Here is a 15,571-nt window from a genome sequence, read left to right as displayed (position 1 = left end):
GAGCGGTTAGAAATGCTGCCTCAAACAAAAAGATGCTTCATATATTGATGGTTCTCTCCGGCCAATTACAGTCACTGTACAAAACGTAAATTAAGGTGCACAAGGCCACTTTACTTAAACGGGACCGATTGTGCTTTTCCCATTTTTCTGACCTATAAATGTAATTAGAATGTTGTATTCTCATGTTAAACGATGCCAAAGTTTCAGATAATGAGGTTTGCGCATTTGGAAGTGAGCCCTGAAAGAAGTTTGGGATGGCTCAAAATGCTCGGTTTCAAAAGGCGTAGTAAAACTGCCCCTTTGTGATGTCACAGAGGGGCGGACTTCCTTATATGGTTCATAATTAGGAAGCACTTTGGGTGTGTGACCAATCACAGCAGAGTGGGCGTGCCTGGAGCCCTGGGTAGTGTAAATTAAAACAGACTATTTTGTCAGGAAGCACGAATCAAAGGAAATACAGCTGGAGTAGGTGCAGATTCTGTTTTCTGTGCGGGTTATTGTGTGTAGCTGCACTATAGGAGGCCACAACTCAATACAAAGGGTGGAAAATAATAGGTCCCTGTAAAAGGAACCTATTATGCTTTTTCCACTTTCCTGACTGATACATGTTCTTGGAAAGTTGTATTATTGTGTTAAACAATATCAAAGTTTCAGATAATGAGGTTTGCGCATTTTAATTTATAATCCGAACGACTTGGAAAAACTAGAAATAATATACAGAGTTAGAGAAATTTCAGTCATAGAAATGGTAGAAATACAGCAGAAGTAGAATGTGTCATTTAATAATGAGGTCGACCCTCTTGCAAGTAATTAATGACAGCAGACACCCAGCACAAAAGAAAAAATACAGTGAAATAAGACTGGAAACAATCCACAAAGTCAAATAAATTGCCTAATGTGAATATGCCCTTAAATTCACAAGCAGCATTTTTCCATTGGGGTTATTGTTCGGTTAGAGCAAGCAATCAATTAATTCTAAGGATTTCTAACTCACCTTCAACAGCAAGTCATAATCCTCCTTGTACTGGTTCAGTGATGTGACCAGGACCGAGGCCAGGACTGGAACAATCATTCTGGACAGCTTCTTCTTGGATACGATGTGGCTAAGTAAGCTCAAACCCCAGTAGTGTATCTCTGCAGGACGTTTGTAATAAAACTAATCAGTAATTACAGCGATAAAGGTGTCATTATGTGGTCATAACAATCACACCTCGCTCCTGTGGGAACATCTGTAAAGTATGTAGCACTGTGTCGATCGCCCCCTGCTGGCAAAGCAGATCCACTGCACCAGAGCAGTCAGCCAGGGCGGAGAGAACCTTCAAGCCACACACCTGGATGGTTGGACACCTGATGAACTACATGGAGAAAAAGAAAACATCACTTAACGCTGCTCCACTTTGAGGTCATTCATATTTCCTGCATCAGTACCATAGCGTGAATGTAAAAACTGATTCGTAACACTGCTAAAAATAGTGTGTGTATAACAAGGAAAAAAATATACATCATTTAAAGTGTGAAGTACTGTTCTAAAAATTTAAAGCATGACCATGTTTATGTGTGAGGGAGGGTGAAAGATGACAAAGAAACAGCATTTATCATCCTTATGGGCTGACTGAATATGCTACTGTTGTTTACACCATGAATGGATGAAGTGTTTTTTTCATGATGTAATGCTTTAGAACTTTACATGCCTGCTGAATGTGACAGGCGGCTTCCAAGTAATACCATACTTGCCTACATTTTTTTTTAAACAACAGGATGTATGAATTGGGCTGCGCAGTTGTCGAGTGGTTAGTGCGCAGGCCACACAGCTAGGAGAACCGAGTTCAATTCCACCCTCTGCCAAGTTTGCATGTTCTCCCCCATCTCCGAGTACTCCGGTTTCCTCCCACATTCCAAAAACATGCTAGGTTAATTGGTGACTCCAAATTATCCATAGGTATGAATGTGAGTGTGAATGGTTGTTTGTCTATATGTGCCCTGTGATTGGCTGGCGACCAGTCCAGGCTGTACCCCGCCTATCGCCTGAAGACAGCTGGGATAGGCTCCAGCATACCCGCGACCCTTGTGAGGATAAGCGGTAGAAAATGAATGAATGAGGATGTATGAATTACATTCCTTAGTATTTTGCTTTCCTTTTCGTTGATGCAGCGCTATCGCAAGAGTCTGCCTTCTGAAACATAATGAAAGGAAAAAGTTAACTTAAAAGAACAAGTGATATTTTCCTTCCTCGGTGGAGCACTGTGTGACTATGTATTCCTCCGCATGTAATTAATTCTCTTTTCCTTTTTGTACAGTATTAATTTATGTGCGTAATTCTAAGTGCATACAGTACATATGTAGTATATATGCACCAAACAGAACACAAGGACTGCCTGTACATCAAGTGTTGACATTCGGGATGAAAACAGTGGGACACTCTGTATGTACCCTGTTGAGGACCTCCAGGTAGACAGTGTGCGCTCCTTCCACCACAGACTGGTTCTTCAGGACCTTCAGGGAAACATCGGCCATGTCGGGGTCACCCACAGAGACGCCGTGTTCCCGTAAGCTCCGATCTGGGAATCAAAGGGACAGAGACATAGCCAGATAATGTGGTTAGCAGAGGAGCAGGCTATGCTAATTACATTTTGACGCACATTTCAAGTCAAACCTTTTTATTGTCTACTCGGGTGAACTAACAAGTTTAACAGGCTACTCTGGCATGTTCCTGACACAAGAAGTGCATCCATGTCAACCTTTTGAATTCGATGTCATTACATGATATTAATAGGTGATAGTGAATGTTCTGTACGTACTTTTAAGAAGGATAAAAAAATAGTTTGAGACTGCACAGTACCAGGACAGAGGAAGACCAGGCTGGCCTGCAGAGCCTCCAGCTGCACCTCAGATTGGAAGTTGTGGATCTTCATGATGTTGACGATCTGACTCATGGCCATGTTGAGCTCATCCAGGCTGGCCGTCCTCCCCTGGAAAAGGAGGCTGAGCAGTCTGCAGGCGCTAATGGAGACTTCCACGGAGCCCGAGTGTTTCTTCATCATTTCCACCAGGTTGACATGGAGGCCGCTGGCCAGCAATATGGAGCGCATCTTAGCTGGGAGAGGAACACAGCAACATGCGCTGAGCACATCTATGTGCAGACAATCATGCTAGCAGGAAGCAGGCATGTCTGCAAATATTTGTATCACCCCATTTACCGTTTCGTGTGACCAGCGCGGCGATGGCACTGGTGGCGGCCTCAAACACACCAGGGGAGGAGGAATGGAGCAGCATGGCTGCCATCATCTGTCTATGAACTGGAGTCCTGAGAAGACACACCACAATGTGGAGAGAAATTACAGAAAATACACTGCAGCAGGGTGTCCAAAGTGCAGTCTGGGTGCCATTTGTGGTTTTTTTTTAATGGCTAGCGACACATTCTAAAGATATATATTTTTAAAACAGCAACAAAAAAAACAGCAGTAATGTTACCATAATAAAGTCAAAAATATTAAGAAAAAAAATACTTTTTAATCTAGTAAAAAGTTGCATAAATCTGAAATATTTTTTTAAAGTCATACTATTAAGAGACAAAACAACAAATGAAATTTACAATTTTTGCTAAATTAGGTTGCAGAAAAAAATGACAATGTTCAGAGAACACAGTCTAACTATTTTGGGAAATCAAGTCATAAATACAAAGAAAAAAAGAAAGAAAAAAGAAAGTTGAAATGCTAGAAACAAATCAGTGGAAATGGAAAAACATCACTTGTAATTTTCATGACAATAAAGTAAAAATAGTAAGAGCAAAAAAAGTTGTATTCTGATGAGAAAAAAGTTAACATTTTTCAAGAATAAAGTGGAAGAACAAGGCCATTTTGAAAGTTGAAATATTAAAGAAAAAGTACTTTCAGCTTTAAAAGTTATAATATTTTGAGAAACAAACAAAAATAAAGTTGTAATATTTGGAAATTTAGGTTAAGGAAAAACTTTCAATATTAAGGGAATCAAGTCCTAATATTACAAAAAAAAACATTTCCAAAGAAAGTTGAACAATTTGGGTAAAAAAGAGCAAATACTGAAGTTCATACTAAAAAATTGCTTTTCCATCTATAGTTTTTTTTCTTAAAATATACATAACTTTTCCACACACTCCTCAATAATAGATGTTATATCCTTCACTTTTCTCTCTTAGATGGAATGTTTGCCCATGTAGTGTATTATATAATAAAGACTCAGTGTACCTCTCATCTTGCTCTTCTCCTGGATGAGCTCTTCCAGCTCCATGCACCATCAGACTGTGGATGGCCCAGCATGCAGCTTCCTGAGGGTGTTAAATCATTTGATGTGTTTGAATGCTCACATCACACAAAGTCAACCCTTGGTTTTACATGGCGGTCTAGGCCTCCCATCTGGGCTGACCTGAACAGCGGGTTCTGCAGCATGGAGATCCAGCGCCGTGCAACAGGCCTCCATCCAGCCAAGGTTCATGTCGTCCACCTGCTCTGAACCCCTGTTCTCCTCCTCCTCGCCCTCCTCCAGGCCCTGCTCGGCCACGGCCCGACTATGGACCATGGTGGCCGCTAGCACGTACCGTGACACAAAGCACGCTGTTATCATTGGTGTGATTATTACATCATAAAAAGTGATGTGAAAAAGTGTTGACCGCCCTTCCTGATTTCAATCTTTTTTGCATGTTTCTCAGCATTAAACAAATTAAGATTAGTCAATGACAACACAACTGAACAGAAAATGCTTTTTTTGAATGAAACTTTTTATTATTAAAAGGGAGAAAACATAACTGAGATTAATTGAGCTCTATCAGTCTAGAAAAGGTTATAAAGCCATTTCTAATGTTTTGGGACTCCAGAGAACTACAGTGAGAGCCATTATCCACAAATGGTGAAAACATGGAACAGTGGTGAATCTTCTCAGGAGTGGCCAGCCAACCAAAATTACCAAGGGCGCAGTGAAGACTCATTCAAAAGGTCACAAAAGACCCCACAACAACATCCAACTGTTATCAGTTAAGTTCAGTGTTCATGACAAAAACATCAATAATTTTGTCAAAAAACATCTTGTTTATACCAAAACCTTTGGGAAAATACAAAAAGTTGAATTTTTTTGGAAGGTGTGAGTCCCATTACATCTGGTGTAAAATTAATGGCCCATTCCAGAAAAATAACATCCTATCAACAGTAAAATGTGGTGGTAGTGTGATGGCATGTGGATGTTTTGCTGCTTCAGGACCTTGAAAACTTGCTGTGATAAAGGAAACGATGAATCCTGAATGACAATATCTGTTTGTGACCTCAAGCTGAAACCAACTTGGGTTCTGCAGCAGGACAATGATCCAAAACACACCAGCAAGTCCACCTTTAAATGGCTGAAGAAAACCAAAATTAAGACTTTGGATTGGCCTAGTCAAAGTCCTGACCTGATTCCTATTGAGATGCTGTGGTATGACCTTAAAGTGCTTCACGCTGGGAAACCTTCCAATGTGGCTGAATTACAACAATTCTGCAAAGATGAGTGGGCCAAAATTCCTCCACAAGTGCTTGATTGCAGTTGTGCAGGGTGACCCAACCAGTTATTAGATTTAGGGGGCGATCACTTTCAATTTAAAACTGTGTGTTCAGTTGTGTTGTCATTGACTCATTTTTAAATTAGTTTGATAATCTGAAACATTTAAGCGTGACAAACATTAATTAGGAAGGAGGAAAACATTTTCAGTCCACTGCACGTGTGTATGTGTCCTTACTGAGGTCAGCCAGGCAGGAGAGGGCGGCAGCTTGCAGTGCAGCATTGTGGGGGAAAGTCTGACAGGCTCTCACAGCAACCCTTGCTACGCCATTGAGCACCAGGATGTTGTAGTAGCTCTCTGTGTGACGACATACACATACAACAAAAAAAGGCTGCCTCATTCACAGTGACCTCCCTAATCTTCACCCACCGTCTGTGTGTCAACACAGGAGATTATCACAGTGAGCGCCATCCAAACACAGAAGTCCGGATAGCGACAGCTGATCTCTTTGGTAAACACTGTTATCATCACACTGGCTAAGTTATCCATTTACAGACACTCTGTTTTTTTAATGAACTTTGTAAGATCAATGAGTCGACAAATTGTTACCAATAAAAAGTTGGAAAAATATGTAAAACCCAAAACAAGCCAACGCTTCTAGCAGAAAGGATACACATGCACAAATACAAATTGACATTGAAAGGGTGAACGAAAATACATTTTGGGGAAAAAATGAGCTGCAAAGCTTATATTAAAATCATACAACATTAGGTGGTGAGAAATGAATAAAGCAACCAAAAATCAGCGTGTGTATGTGTAAGTGAATAACTGTACTGCAATAGATGTGAAATGGATGGGGGATAGGATTAAATAAGCTTTGATTCTTCCTACTCCTTTTGGACATATGGAACTACAAACTGTACTATGTCATGTATTCCAGATGTTACCTCACAGATAAACATTGTCATTCCATTTTATGCATGTTCAAATAAAATGTAATAATTACCATTCTGTTTTAAATGTAATAGATACGTAGAAATTGATAGACCACTTTAGGTACAGTTACAACTAAAGCTACAGTTGTTTGGACAAATATAACGATGACAACAAAAATAGCTCATAAGAGTTACATTTTTTGGAAGTACAATGTTATAGTTATTCAAGTAAGAATATAAGTGGCAAGAAAACCATGAAAGTTGCTAGATATCCTCTCTTAAATTAATCTCATATGAGATATTTATGTATCATCATGATATCTGTACAAACAAATGTACCTTTGGTTGTACCAGCGATTAAAGTGAAGAAGCAAGAGAGATCTAATCATTTTTTCCATGAGTGTATATGGCAATATCAATAAAACCACCCAGCCCAACAACATTTAGCAACATACTCGTATGACATGACTTAATGCTTTGAATATTACTTTTAGATTTAATTTTTTTATTTGCGGCCACGTATATCTGACACCACCTGGTCTGTGATTTTCTGCCAGTCTTGCTTCCTACATTTAGCAAACGCAGCCGTGTTTCCTTTAGCAAGTATAACATCTTCATGTACTTCATACTTTATTCTCTTAAGCAAAGTAACCCCCGGCCAGTAGATTGTTCATGTTTGTGATTGGTCATCTGTTGCTAACTCCAACCCACTTTACATGAACATGCTCACGTTAAGACAAGAAGAGCCTGACTTGACTAACCAAGTTGGTATTCAGCTTCGTCGTCCCGCTCATCCCACACATTCAATGTTTGCCAGGGTTAAACCAAAAAACTTTGGATAATTTCAGCATGATTCATAGTACAGAGCTATATACGTGAACAGCATAATTGGGGGGATTGTATAATCCCACTTGTAATCAAAATAGGACATTTATTGCTATTTATGAATCACACACCTTTGTGAATTTTGCTGTTCAGCTCATTGTTAGCAAATTGTACATGACGTCTTTTTCTTTGTTTCCAGGGTGGTGGCACACCTACACACTGCATCACAGTTGTGGCTCATGAGCAGTCAGGTGGAGCCAGGACAAAGAAGCAGAAGACAAGCTCGATGGCCTAGACTACAGTGGCATTTGGTGTGTTACTTGACATCTTGTTTATGCTCATCATTTAGCATGTTGCTGCGATTGGCTGGCAACAAGTACATGGTGTACCCCGCCTTTTGACCAAAGTCAGCTGGGATGGGCTCCAGCATACTCCCGCGTCTCTAACGAGGATAAGTGGCATAGAAAATGGATGGATAGATGGATGGATTTAGCACGTTGGTGCCTATGTTTTCTGTAATTGGTTCTCTCTGGTCATTTGCTGGTGAGTTTTTTGTTTTCCCTTTTGTACTTAGTTTTACTTAATATTACAATATGACATTGCCTGGCCAGAGTATGAGGCCGATGACTGAATATGATTGTCTTTATTGGCTCTGACCTGACGTGAACCTCCTGAACAGACGGCAAGCTGTCTCCTGAAGTTCCTCCTCCGCTGGGAAGGCGTCCATGGCCAAGATGAGCATGCTGTAGCAGCGGGTGCCACCGGACATCAACATCTCCACATTGCTGCCTGCAGGAAGAGCCCTCATTAGGTCTGGATTTTAAACACATAACTGGCTTCATATTACTTAACAGTACAGTTTGACACATTTCAGTAGCGCTACATGGACAAAAGTAGGAAGTAGCAATCTACATGGATTATGAGAAAAGGGGGGAGAAGAGGAAGTCAGACGTTTTCCCACAAACTAAAAAACTCCCTTTGAAAGCAACCATGCATGACTGTGCAAAATTGAACACCCCAAGTTCTGTTCTGTGAACACCACACTGTTCTTGTGCATCCTTTTAATCTGAGCCTCCATGCAGAATCACTTATTTCTGATGTACAATCGTTCCTCTTGGTTAATTGGTTTCAGATCCCACCATGAAGTGAATTTCCGTGACGTTGGATTCAATGTTAATAAATGGAATATTTTCATAGTTGGAGCATAGGAAAATTGTTTATAACTTCTTCATATAGTTTTTAACATTATTAGAGCCCCACAGACATGAACTAATACACCCATAATCACATTATATTTTTCTTTGTTTACTCCACTCGTGTAGGCTACGGGATCACTCCAGGAACACAAGAAACGGCCACCAATAGCATAGCAAGCTCCGGGCTGACTAGTTAGCCTGCCCAATTTACTTATTCTAAACTTAAAGTGTTTCAAATGGACTGAGAAAGAAGGACAAAGTAAGAAGCGAAAAACGTACCACTTCCACACTGAATATGAGGAGATCTTTCTTCACTCTAACATGTCAGACATACCTTGGCTCACTCCAGTGTGAAGGTAATGTAATACAATGTCATGTTTCAATGTAAAATTGATGACACAGAGTGACCAAAATACTACATACAGTATAACTTGTCTTTCAATATATATATATATATATTTTTTTTTTTTGCTACTAATAGGCCATAATCTTTTTTTGAAAAACCGTGATAGAGTGGTAGATTTTTAAACCGTGTGACTTCAAATGCTTTAACAGATTAATTCACTTCACATTCAGTTCATTGATAGAGTCAGGAAACAAAATTAGGTAAACAGCTTAAAATGAAACAGGGAAAAAATGCAAACTGCTGGTCCCTACTTCTCCAATAAATATAATTCCCATCGACAAAAAAAAAAAACCTAATGGTACACACTGCCTGAATGTTACACAGTGTAATATCTGGTTGGACCGCCTTAAGTTTTGAGTATAACTGGTATTGGCTGTTTTAGTTTCAGCAGTCATCTTTGATGCTTTCTTATGCTTGATGCATAATAAGTTGAGCCTTCATAGACCATTAATAATGAACTCATTTATTTTGAGAATATGCCAAAGGCTTCTTCTTGGCACGATAGCTAGCTACGACTCTCACTAGCCAATGGCTGGGCTACACTTTGTTATTTGTTTACCGAGTGTGCATCGTGCGGGAAAATCCGTTCACGTCTGCACCGTATACCAAATGTTGCCGACCAATCAGATCATAAATACTGTTACACCGTTACACAAATGTCAAATACACAAATACACAAAGGAAATGTCTATTTTTATATATGATATAATATTTAAATCTATATTGTCTCACCCCACAAATGTAATGAAAATGACAGGTCCAGATAATGTATTCAATAAAACACTGTGTGTCCTTGTAGTGGTTCAAGATGTTCTGTGCTGTATATTATTATCCCAGCAAACATGCTCAAATTCCTGGATAATTTAGTCAATTACCGGGCTTTATAACTTCGTAGAAAGACACCAGAAAAGCAACAAGAAGAATGGTCTTTCCACATGTGCTTGACCCACAAATAAAGCAGAGTGTTACACACATTTTGCTTCATTTCACGGGTTTAATGCGATGCTGCTGGATCATGTTATGCAATGATGCTATTGTAACATCAGCAGGGAGGGGGCATATTGTCCTAAAATGTTGGGATTCAATCACATTTTCACACGCTCATTTGCATAGAAACTAACACAACGAGGAGTGACAAGTAAAGAAAACCACCTCACCACAGCCATCACGGAGTTACACCCATCCACAGCCGTCAGAAGACATCTTTGCAACTGACGTTGCACCCGCTTGGCCAGTGTCTGACCAGCAGATCAACCTATCACTGAAGAAGGCCTCCCGCTCCCAGCAAGCTGGAGATGCCTGAATTCAACGCCTTGTCCGCACGAGACGCAGTACCACATTGTATGTGTATATGATGTATCTAGACTTTAGCTACAACATTTTTGTATTTTGTTCACCCACCCACTCCACTCTCAGGTCACACGACTACTTTGATGATATTTCAGCAAATATTCAAAAATGACAACTTCAGACAGTTTGTCAATATAATATTGGGTTATTATTTGTAATTACAAAGGTGTTGTCTTACTGGGTCGAGCCAGAGGAAGAAGCACTTTCATTGCCTGCAGCTGCAGCTCAGGGTTGTCAGGGAACTTCTGCAAGGCCGATAGGACCACAGCATGGTCCTGGTTCTCCACAAACTCCACCAGGTGGTCATCAGTCACTGGAAAAACAGGGCAAAAAAAGGGAGCATGAATATTCACCTCGTCCTCAGATGAAGAACCATTCCGGCTCACCTCGCTGCAGGAGTGCCTGCAGAGCTCGGCAGGCTTGGAGCTGCACCTCCTCACTGGAGGGGAAAAACTTCATGGCATGCACCACCAGGCCGAACACGTCGTCCTCTTCCTCCAGCATCAGCAGAGCAATCGCATCTATGTTACAATGCCTCTTGTCAAAAAATCTATTTTTCTCTTATTTATTCTCCTTCAAAAGCAGCAGGGATCAGTTCTTGGTGACAATGATGCACTCTTATGTCTTTCTACATTTTTTTTCTTTCATTTTGTTCTGATCACAGTGCAGAAAAAAGGAAAGTAAAACATTTAATTAAATTAGACATTTTGCAAAATGCTCAGAAAGTGGCATAATTCGGATGAACACTGGCTACCACGACCATCGTGAAGGATAAAGATGGCATCTTTGAACATGTGAAAGGATTTGCTCTTGTGGAATGGAATGTAACACTTCCTTGATTCTATAAGCCTGTCACAACCACAGGGATAAAAGTTCAAGAAATATATACTGCTACTGCTTCATTTAATTCTTGGATTTAATCGTTTCATGACTGCATTTTATATATCTTTCATCTGTTCCGTGTTCCGAGTTTGAAAAGGGAAAACACCCGCACATTGCTTAGTATGGGCACATACACAGATATAAATTGCATGTGTAATGCTGCCAATTATAATTGTATGGTTTCTGGGAAGTGGTAAGTAATGTCACAAAACAACAAAGAATGTTTCTAATTAACGTCCATTTTATGATAGATACAATGAATGAGTTCTGCATGCTTTTTGTAAGAAGGAAACTAGAAGTTATTATCTTTTACAGCTAGAGTACTTCCAAAGGAAAAATTAATAATAATATATTTTATTTAGAAACGCTTTCAAAAAAACTCAAAAGGAGCTTTACAACAGATCAAGCAATGCAATCACTTTGTATTGAGTTGTGGACTCTGATAGAGCAGCTAATCACAATAACCCGCACAGAAAACGTTTTAGATTTTTCAGAATCTGCACCTATTCCAGCTGTATTTCCTTTGATTTCTGCTTCCTGCCAAAATGGTCTGTTTTAATTTATTCCACCAACGGGCATGCCCAGTCCGCTGTGATTGGTCACACGCTGAAAGTTCTTCCTAACTATGAACCATCTGTCCGCCCCTCTGTGACATCCCAAAGGGGCAGCTTTCAAAACTGAGTGTTTTGACTCATCAAAAACTTCTTTCAGGGCTCAAACCTCATTATCTGAAACTTTGGCATCGTTTAACACGATAGTACAACTTTCTAACTACATGTCAGAAAAGTGGAAAAAGCATCATAGGTCCCCTTTAAGATGCCAGCTCCTGCCCGTTTGGAAAGTACCTGACTGCAGGAGGAGGGCCACAGCTCGCAGTCCGATCATCGTCACCCTGCTGTCTGAGCGGTACTGTGATAGAACCCTCAGAATCTGCCTGGACAACAACAAAAGAGTAAATACCGACTCCCAAAAGCTCCTGTCGTTGTACGTAAAATGCAGTTTAAATCAAACTCATTGACTTCTGCATTTATTCATTTGGATACTGTACATGTATGTACAACAACCACTTGTAGGGGCAAACCCTCAGAGTACTGAAAATAAACTTTTGATAGCAACATTAGGGAAGTGAGAAGGGAAAGCCATCTGCTAAAGTAGGTCCATCATAAGAAAGTAGCTCATAAAAGTAGTAGTTGATGTTCAGCTGATGTTAAAGTGGCAGTGACCTTTCAGTGCATGTTATCACATAACAAGACCAAAGTCACACTCTTTCAATGGACAACCTGAACATATAAAGCAAACCCCTGTAGTTTCATTTTTTGTGTTTGTCAAACCAAAAACCATAGCTTTTACACATCTGAGTTTCCACCAAGGTCACATACAGAAAAAAGAAAGCTATGTGGGAGGTCACTTTTATACATTTTCAACAATAAAGTCACTAAAACCAATCTAATGTTGGTCTATATATCCTATATGTGGGGTATGCGTACCAAAAGGGGTGCACCAATTGTAATAGGGGGTACATGAATAAAAACAAAAAAAACAATTAGCGCCCAACATTCTAACACTTACAAAATTCGGAAAGTGCCTGAATGCCTCACGGCGCAAAAAGAACGGAGCAGAAAACAAAAACGACAAAGAGTATGCAATTGTTCATTGCTCTGTGTGCATTATTGGAACTTGGGCGAAAGGCGGGGTACACCCTGGACTGGTCACCAGCCAATCGTAGGACGAGATATGGGGTAATAACTATAAAAGCAAAATGTTCTGCCATGTGTATCTATACTTATTAACACACTGATTATTATGATTAGTATTCAATATGATTGTGGAAAAAACGTAAATTACAATACCTCATTGCTATGTTACCTTATCCCTTTTCTATGCAGTAAAAAATTGACATGCGGAATACTGCTTTGCGTCTTCCTACTCCTTTTGATCATGTGGACCTGTGAAGTATTTCAAATATTTTACACATATATAACTTAATAATATAACTGAACTTAATAATATATAACTGCATGTTCAAATAAAATAAAAACATTACCAAATAAAGTTTTTTAACTTTGTTTATTTTTTCAAGAGTATTAATCTTGAAGATTTGTTTCAATCTCCACATGGCGCTATGGTGAAAACCTGTCACTGTGAGAGGGGATTTCCCCTGAAAAAGAGACTTTATCATTTTCGTTAGTTGTATGTATTTTTGTTCTTCAAATACTGCTTTATAATGATCGTTAAACTTTCCCTGTGGTATTAAATGAATATGGAGATTTTAACCTTATCCATCGTAAGAGGACAAAAAAAGTGAAGCTCAAATTCATCCATATTTATACATTTATCAGTGACTATATGAAACTTGATCAAAATGTGACCATACAAAATACATATTTTTGACCCAGAGTTGATATTAAATTAGTGAACCAATTATGTTCAATATTTCAAGTTACTTAAGATAAAAAGCTGTATGTTTTTTAAGTGTGCACGAGTTGGGGGTAGATGTCTTCAGGCCAAATGGTTATAAGGTAATAAAAAAAAACTTATTTCCCTCAGTTTTCTACAAATACATTTATAACCTTTAGTCTGAATTATTTTCAGGATTTTAAAAATATTCTGTCTCTGTTACAATAATCCTACTAATACATTTGTTAGGAGATAAACCTATAAACTGACGCTGTGGTGGATAGGGGGCGGGAGAGGTTGGGGGTCAAAAGTGAAAATGGCTCCTGTCTACTTACTCGTGAGGTGTATTCAGGTGTTGCAGCATACCAGGACACGTTTCAAGCAGCTGGCACAGCAGCGACCAGCCCACCTGCAGCGAGATGATGACGTCACATAAGGCAAAGACGTCAGGAATGATCAATCACTTATGCTAGTGAACTAACAACAAAGTGGTGAGCTAGTATGAAGCTAAGATGTTTTGTTCAGATAGTTTAGCATAGATTGGATCGGGTTTAGCATCGTTAATGTACAAAATGTAAAAGTGGCCCACGCATCCTTCATTTTTTCTGTATGTGGCCCTTGCTAGAAAAAGCTCGGACATCCCTGGTTGAAGTCACGGGCACTCAGTGCATTGTCATGAGTAAAAACATTCTAGGCTTAAAATGAGTGAAAGACTTTTAATTTGGTTTAGTTGCGGGCCTCTGCTGGCCTATAATTGAGCCAGATGTCTCCATGGCACAGGGACTTGTCTTTCCCATTAAAGGGTCTCTAACAATGTGCCACTTGTGTAGAAAAAGGAGGCCGATTGCTATGTAACTGTATTGCACAAGCATGAAGGAGGGCGGGGGTGAGTTCAAGTACCTGCTGGACTCCTCTACTGCCAATGTGCGAGCACAAGACAGCCATGAGCGGCTCATGGACGTCTTTGTCTTCAAACAGCTCACATGCTGCCACAGAGAGAGAGACACAAACATAACAATGAGACATTTTATCTAAAAGGACCACATAATTCAGAGTTGGACATATGATCTAATTATTAGATTATTATTAATATTTAATCATTCATAATAATTAATCTATCCCATCAATTTTCTATGCCGCTTATCCTCATTAGGGTCACGGGTATGCTGGAGTCTATCCCAGCTGCCAATCACAGGGCACATATAGACAAACAACCATTCACACTCACATTCATACCTATGGACAATTTGGAGTCGCCAATGGAATGTTGGAGGAAACCAGAGTACCCAGAGAAAATCCTGATCTCCTGACTGTGTCACCTACGTGCTAACCACTCCTCCACCGTGCGGCCCAATAATAATCATTATTAATATTCCTATTAGATTCTAATACAACCACACGATACAAATTCTAATACGAATACTTTGGACATTTTATTTACTAGAACAATACTTACAGTATTTGTAATAGTAGTCAAGAAGGAGTTGGACATTACTGTAAATCCATTAGTGATACTTTTACATTTTATTTAGCATTTCCAATCACTTGGAATACTTGGACATTTGATGGAGTAGTTGCACATTATAGAGTATAAGAACTACAGTATATTGATCCCTCAGGTATGCACCATCAGGGGAATCAGGGTTCCAGTAGCAGCGACATTGCAGTGTTGAAGACATTAATAGCAATAGCAACAGACTAAATTTAGACTAAATTAAAAAAAAAAAACAACTGTATGAAAGGGCTGCACAGCGGACAAGTGGTTAGCACGCAGACCTCACAGTTAGGAGACCCGAGTTCAATCCCATCCTCTGTGTGAAGTTTACATGTTCTCCCCGTGCATGCATGGGTTTTCTCCGGGTACTCCGGTTTCCTCCCACATTCCAAAACATGCTAGGTTAATTAATTGGCGACTCCAAATTGTCCATAGGTATGAATGTGTCATGTTTGTCTACATGTGCCCTGTGATTGGCTGGCCACCAGTCCAGGGTACACCGCCCCTCATCCGAAGACAGCTGGGATAGGCTCCAGCATCCCCCGCAACCCTCGTGTGGATAAGTAGAAAATGAATGAATGA

At 39.8% G+C, this 15,571-nt stretch overlaps 1 protein-coding gene across 6 annotated transcripts in view; it reads right to left on the bottom strand.

Moving 5' to 3' along the window:
• lrrk2 (leucine-rich repeat kinase 2) overlaps positions 1-15,571 on the bottom strand; it is a 32,734-nt gene that overhangs the window by 15,387 nt on the left and 1,776 nt on the right. For all 6 annotated transcript variants that reach the window (XR_009130240.1, XM_058076667.1, XM_058076668.1 and 3 more), the window contains exons 2-15: positions 14,395-14,480; positions 13,830-13,903; positions 11,943-12,031; positions 10,602-10,736; positions 10,394-10,528; positions 7,921-8,052; positions 5,741-5,860; positions 4,402-4,562; positions 4,224-4,303; positions 3,198-3,304; positions 2,840-3,094; positions 2,431-2,558; positions 1,211-1,355; positions 995-1,134 (exon numbers count right to left, since the gene is read on the bottom strand). Coding sequence is in view for 5 of the 6 variants with exons in the window: in XM_058076667.1 (XP_057932650.1) it covers positions 995-1,134; positions 1,211-1,355; positions 2,431-2,558; positions 2,840-3,094; positions 3,198-3,304; positions 4,224-4,303; positions 4,402-4,562; positions 5,741-5,860; positions 7,921-8,052; positions 10,394-10,528; positions 10,602-10,736; positions 11,943-12,031; positions 13,830-13,903; positions 14,395-14,480 (1,787 nt within the window). In the remaining variant the exon portion in view is untranslated. The remainder of the gene's footprint in view (positions 1-994; positions 1,135-1,210; positions 1,356-2,430; positions 2,559-2,839; positions 3,095-3,197; positions 3,305-4,223; positions 4,304-4,401; positions 4,563-5,740; positions 5,861-7,920; positions 8,053-10,393; positions 10,529-10,601; positions 10,737-11,942; positions 12,032-13,829; positions 13,904-14,394; positions 14,481-15,571) is intronic.

The sequence above is a fragment of the Doryrhamphus excisus genome, chromosome 6, assembly GCF_030265055.1.
Source record: "Doryrhamphus excisus isolate RoL2022-K1 chromosome 6, RoL_Dexc_1.0, whole genome shotgun sequence".
Taxonomy (NCBI): domain Eukaryota; kingdom Metazoa; phylum Chordata; class Actinopteri; order Syngnathiformes; family Syngnathidae; genus Doryrhamphus; species Doryrhamphus excisus.
This window is presented reverse-complemented; position numbering and strand designations above follow the sequence as displayed.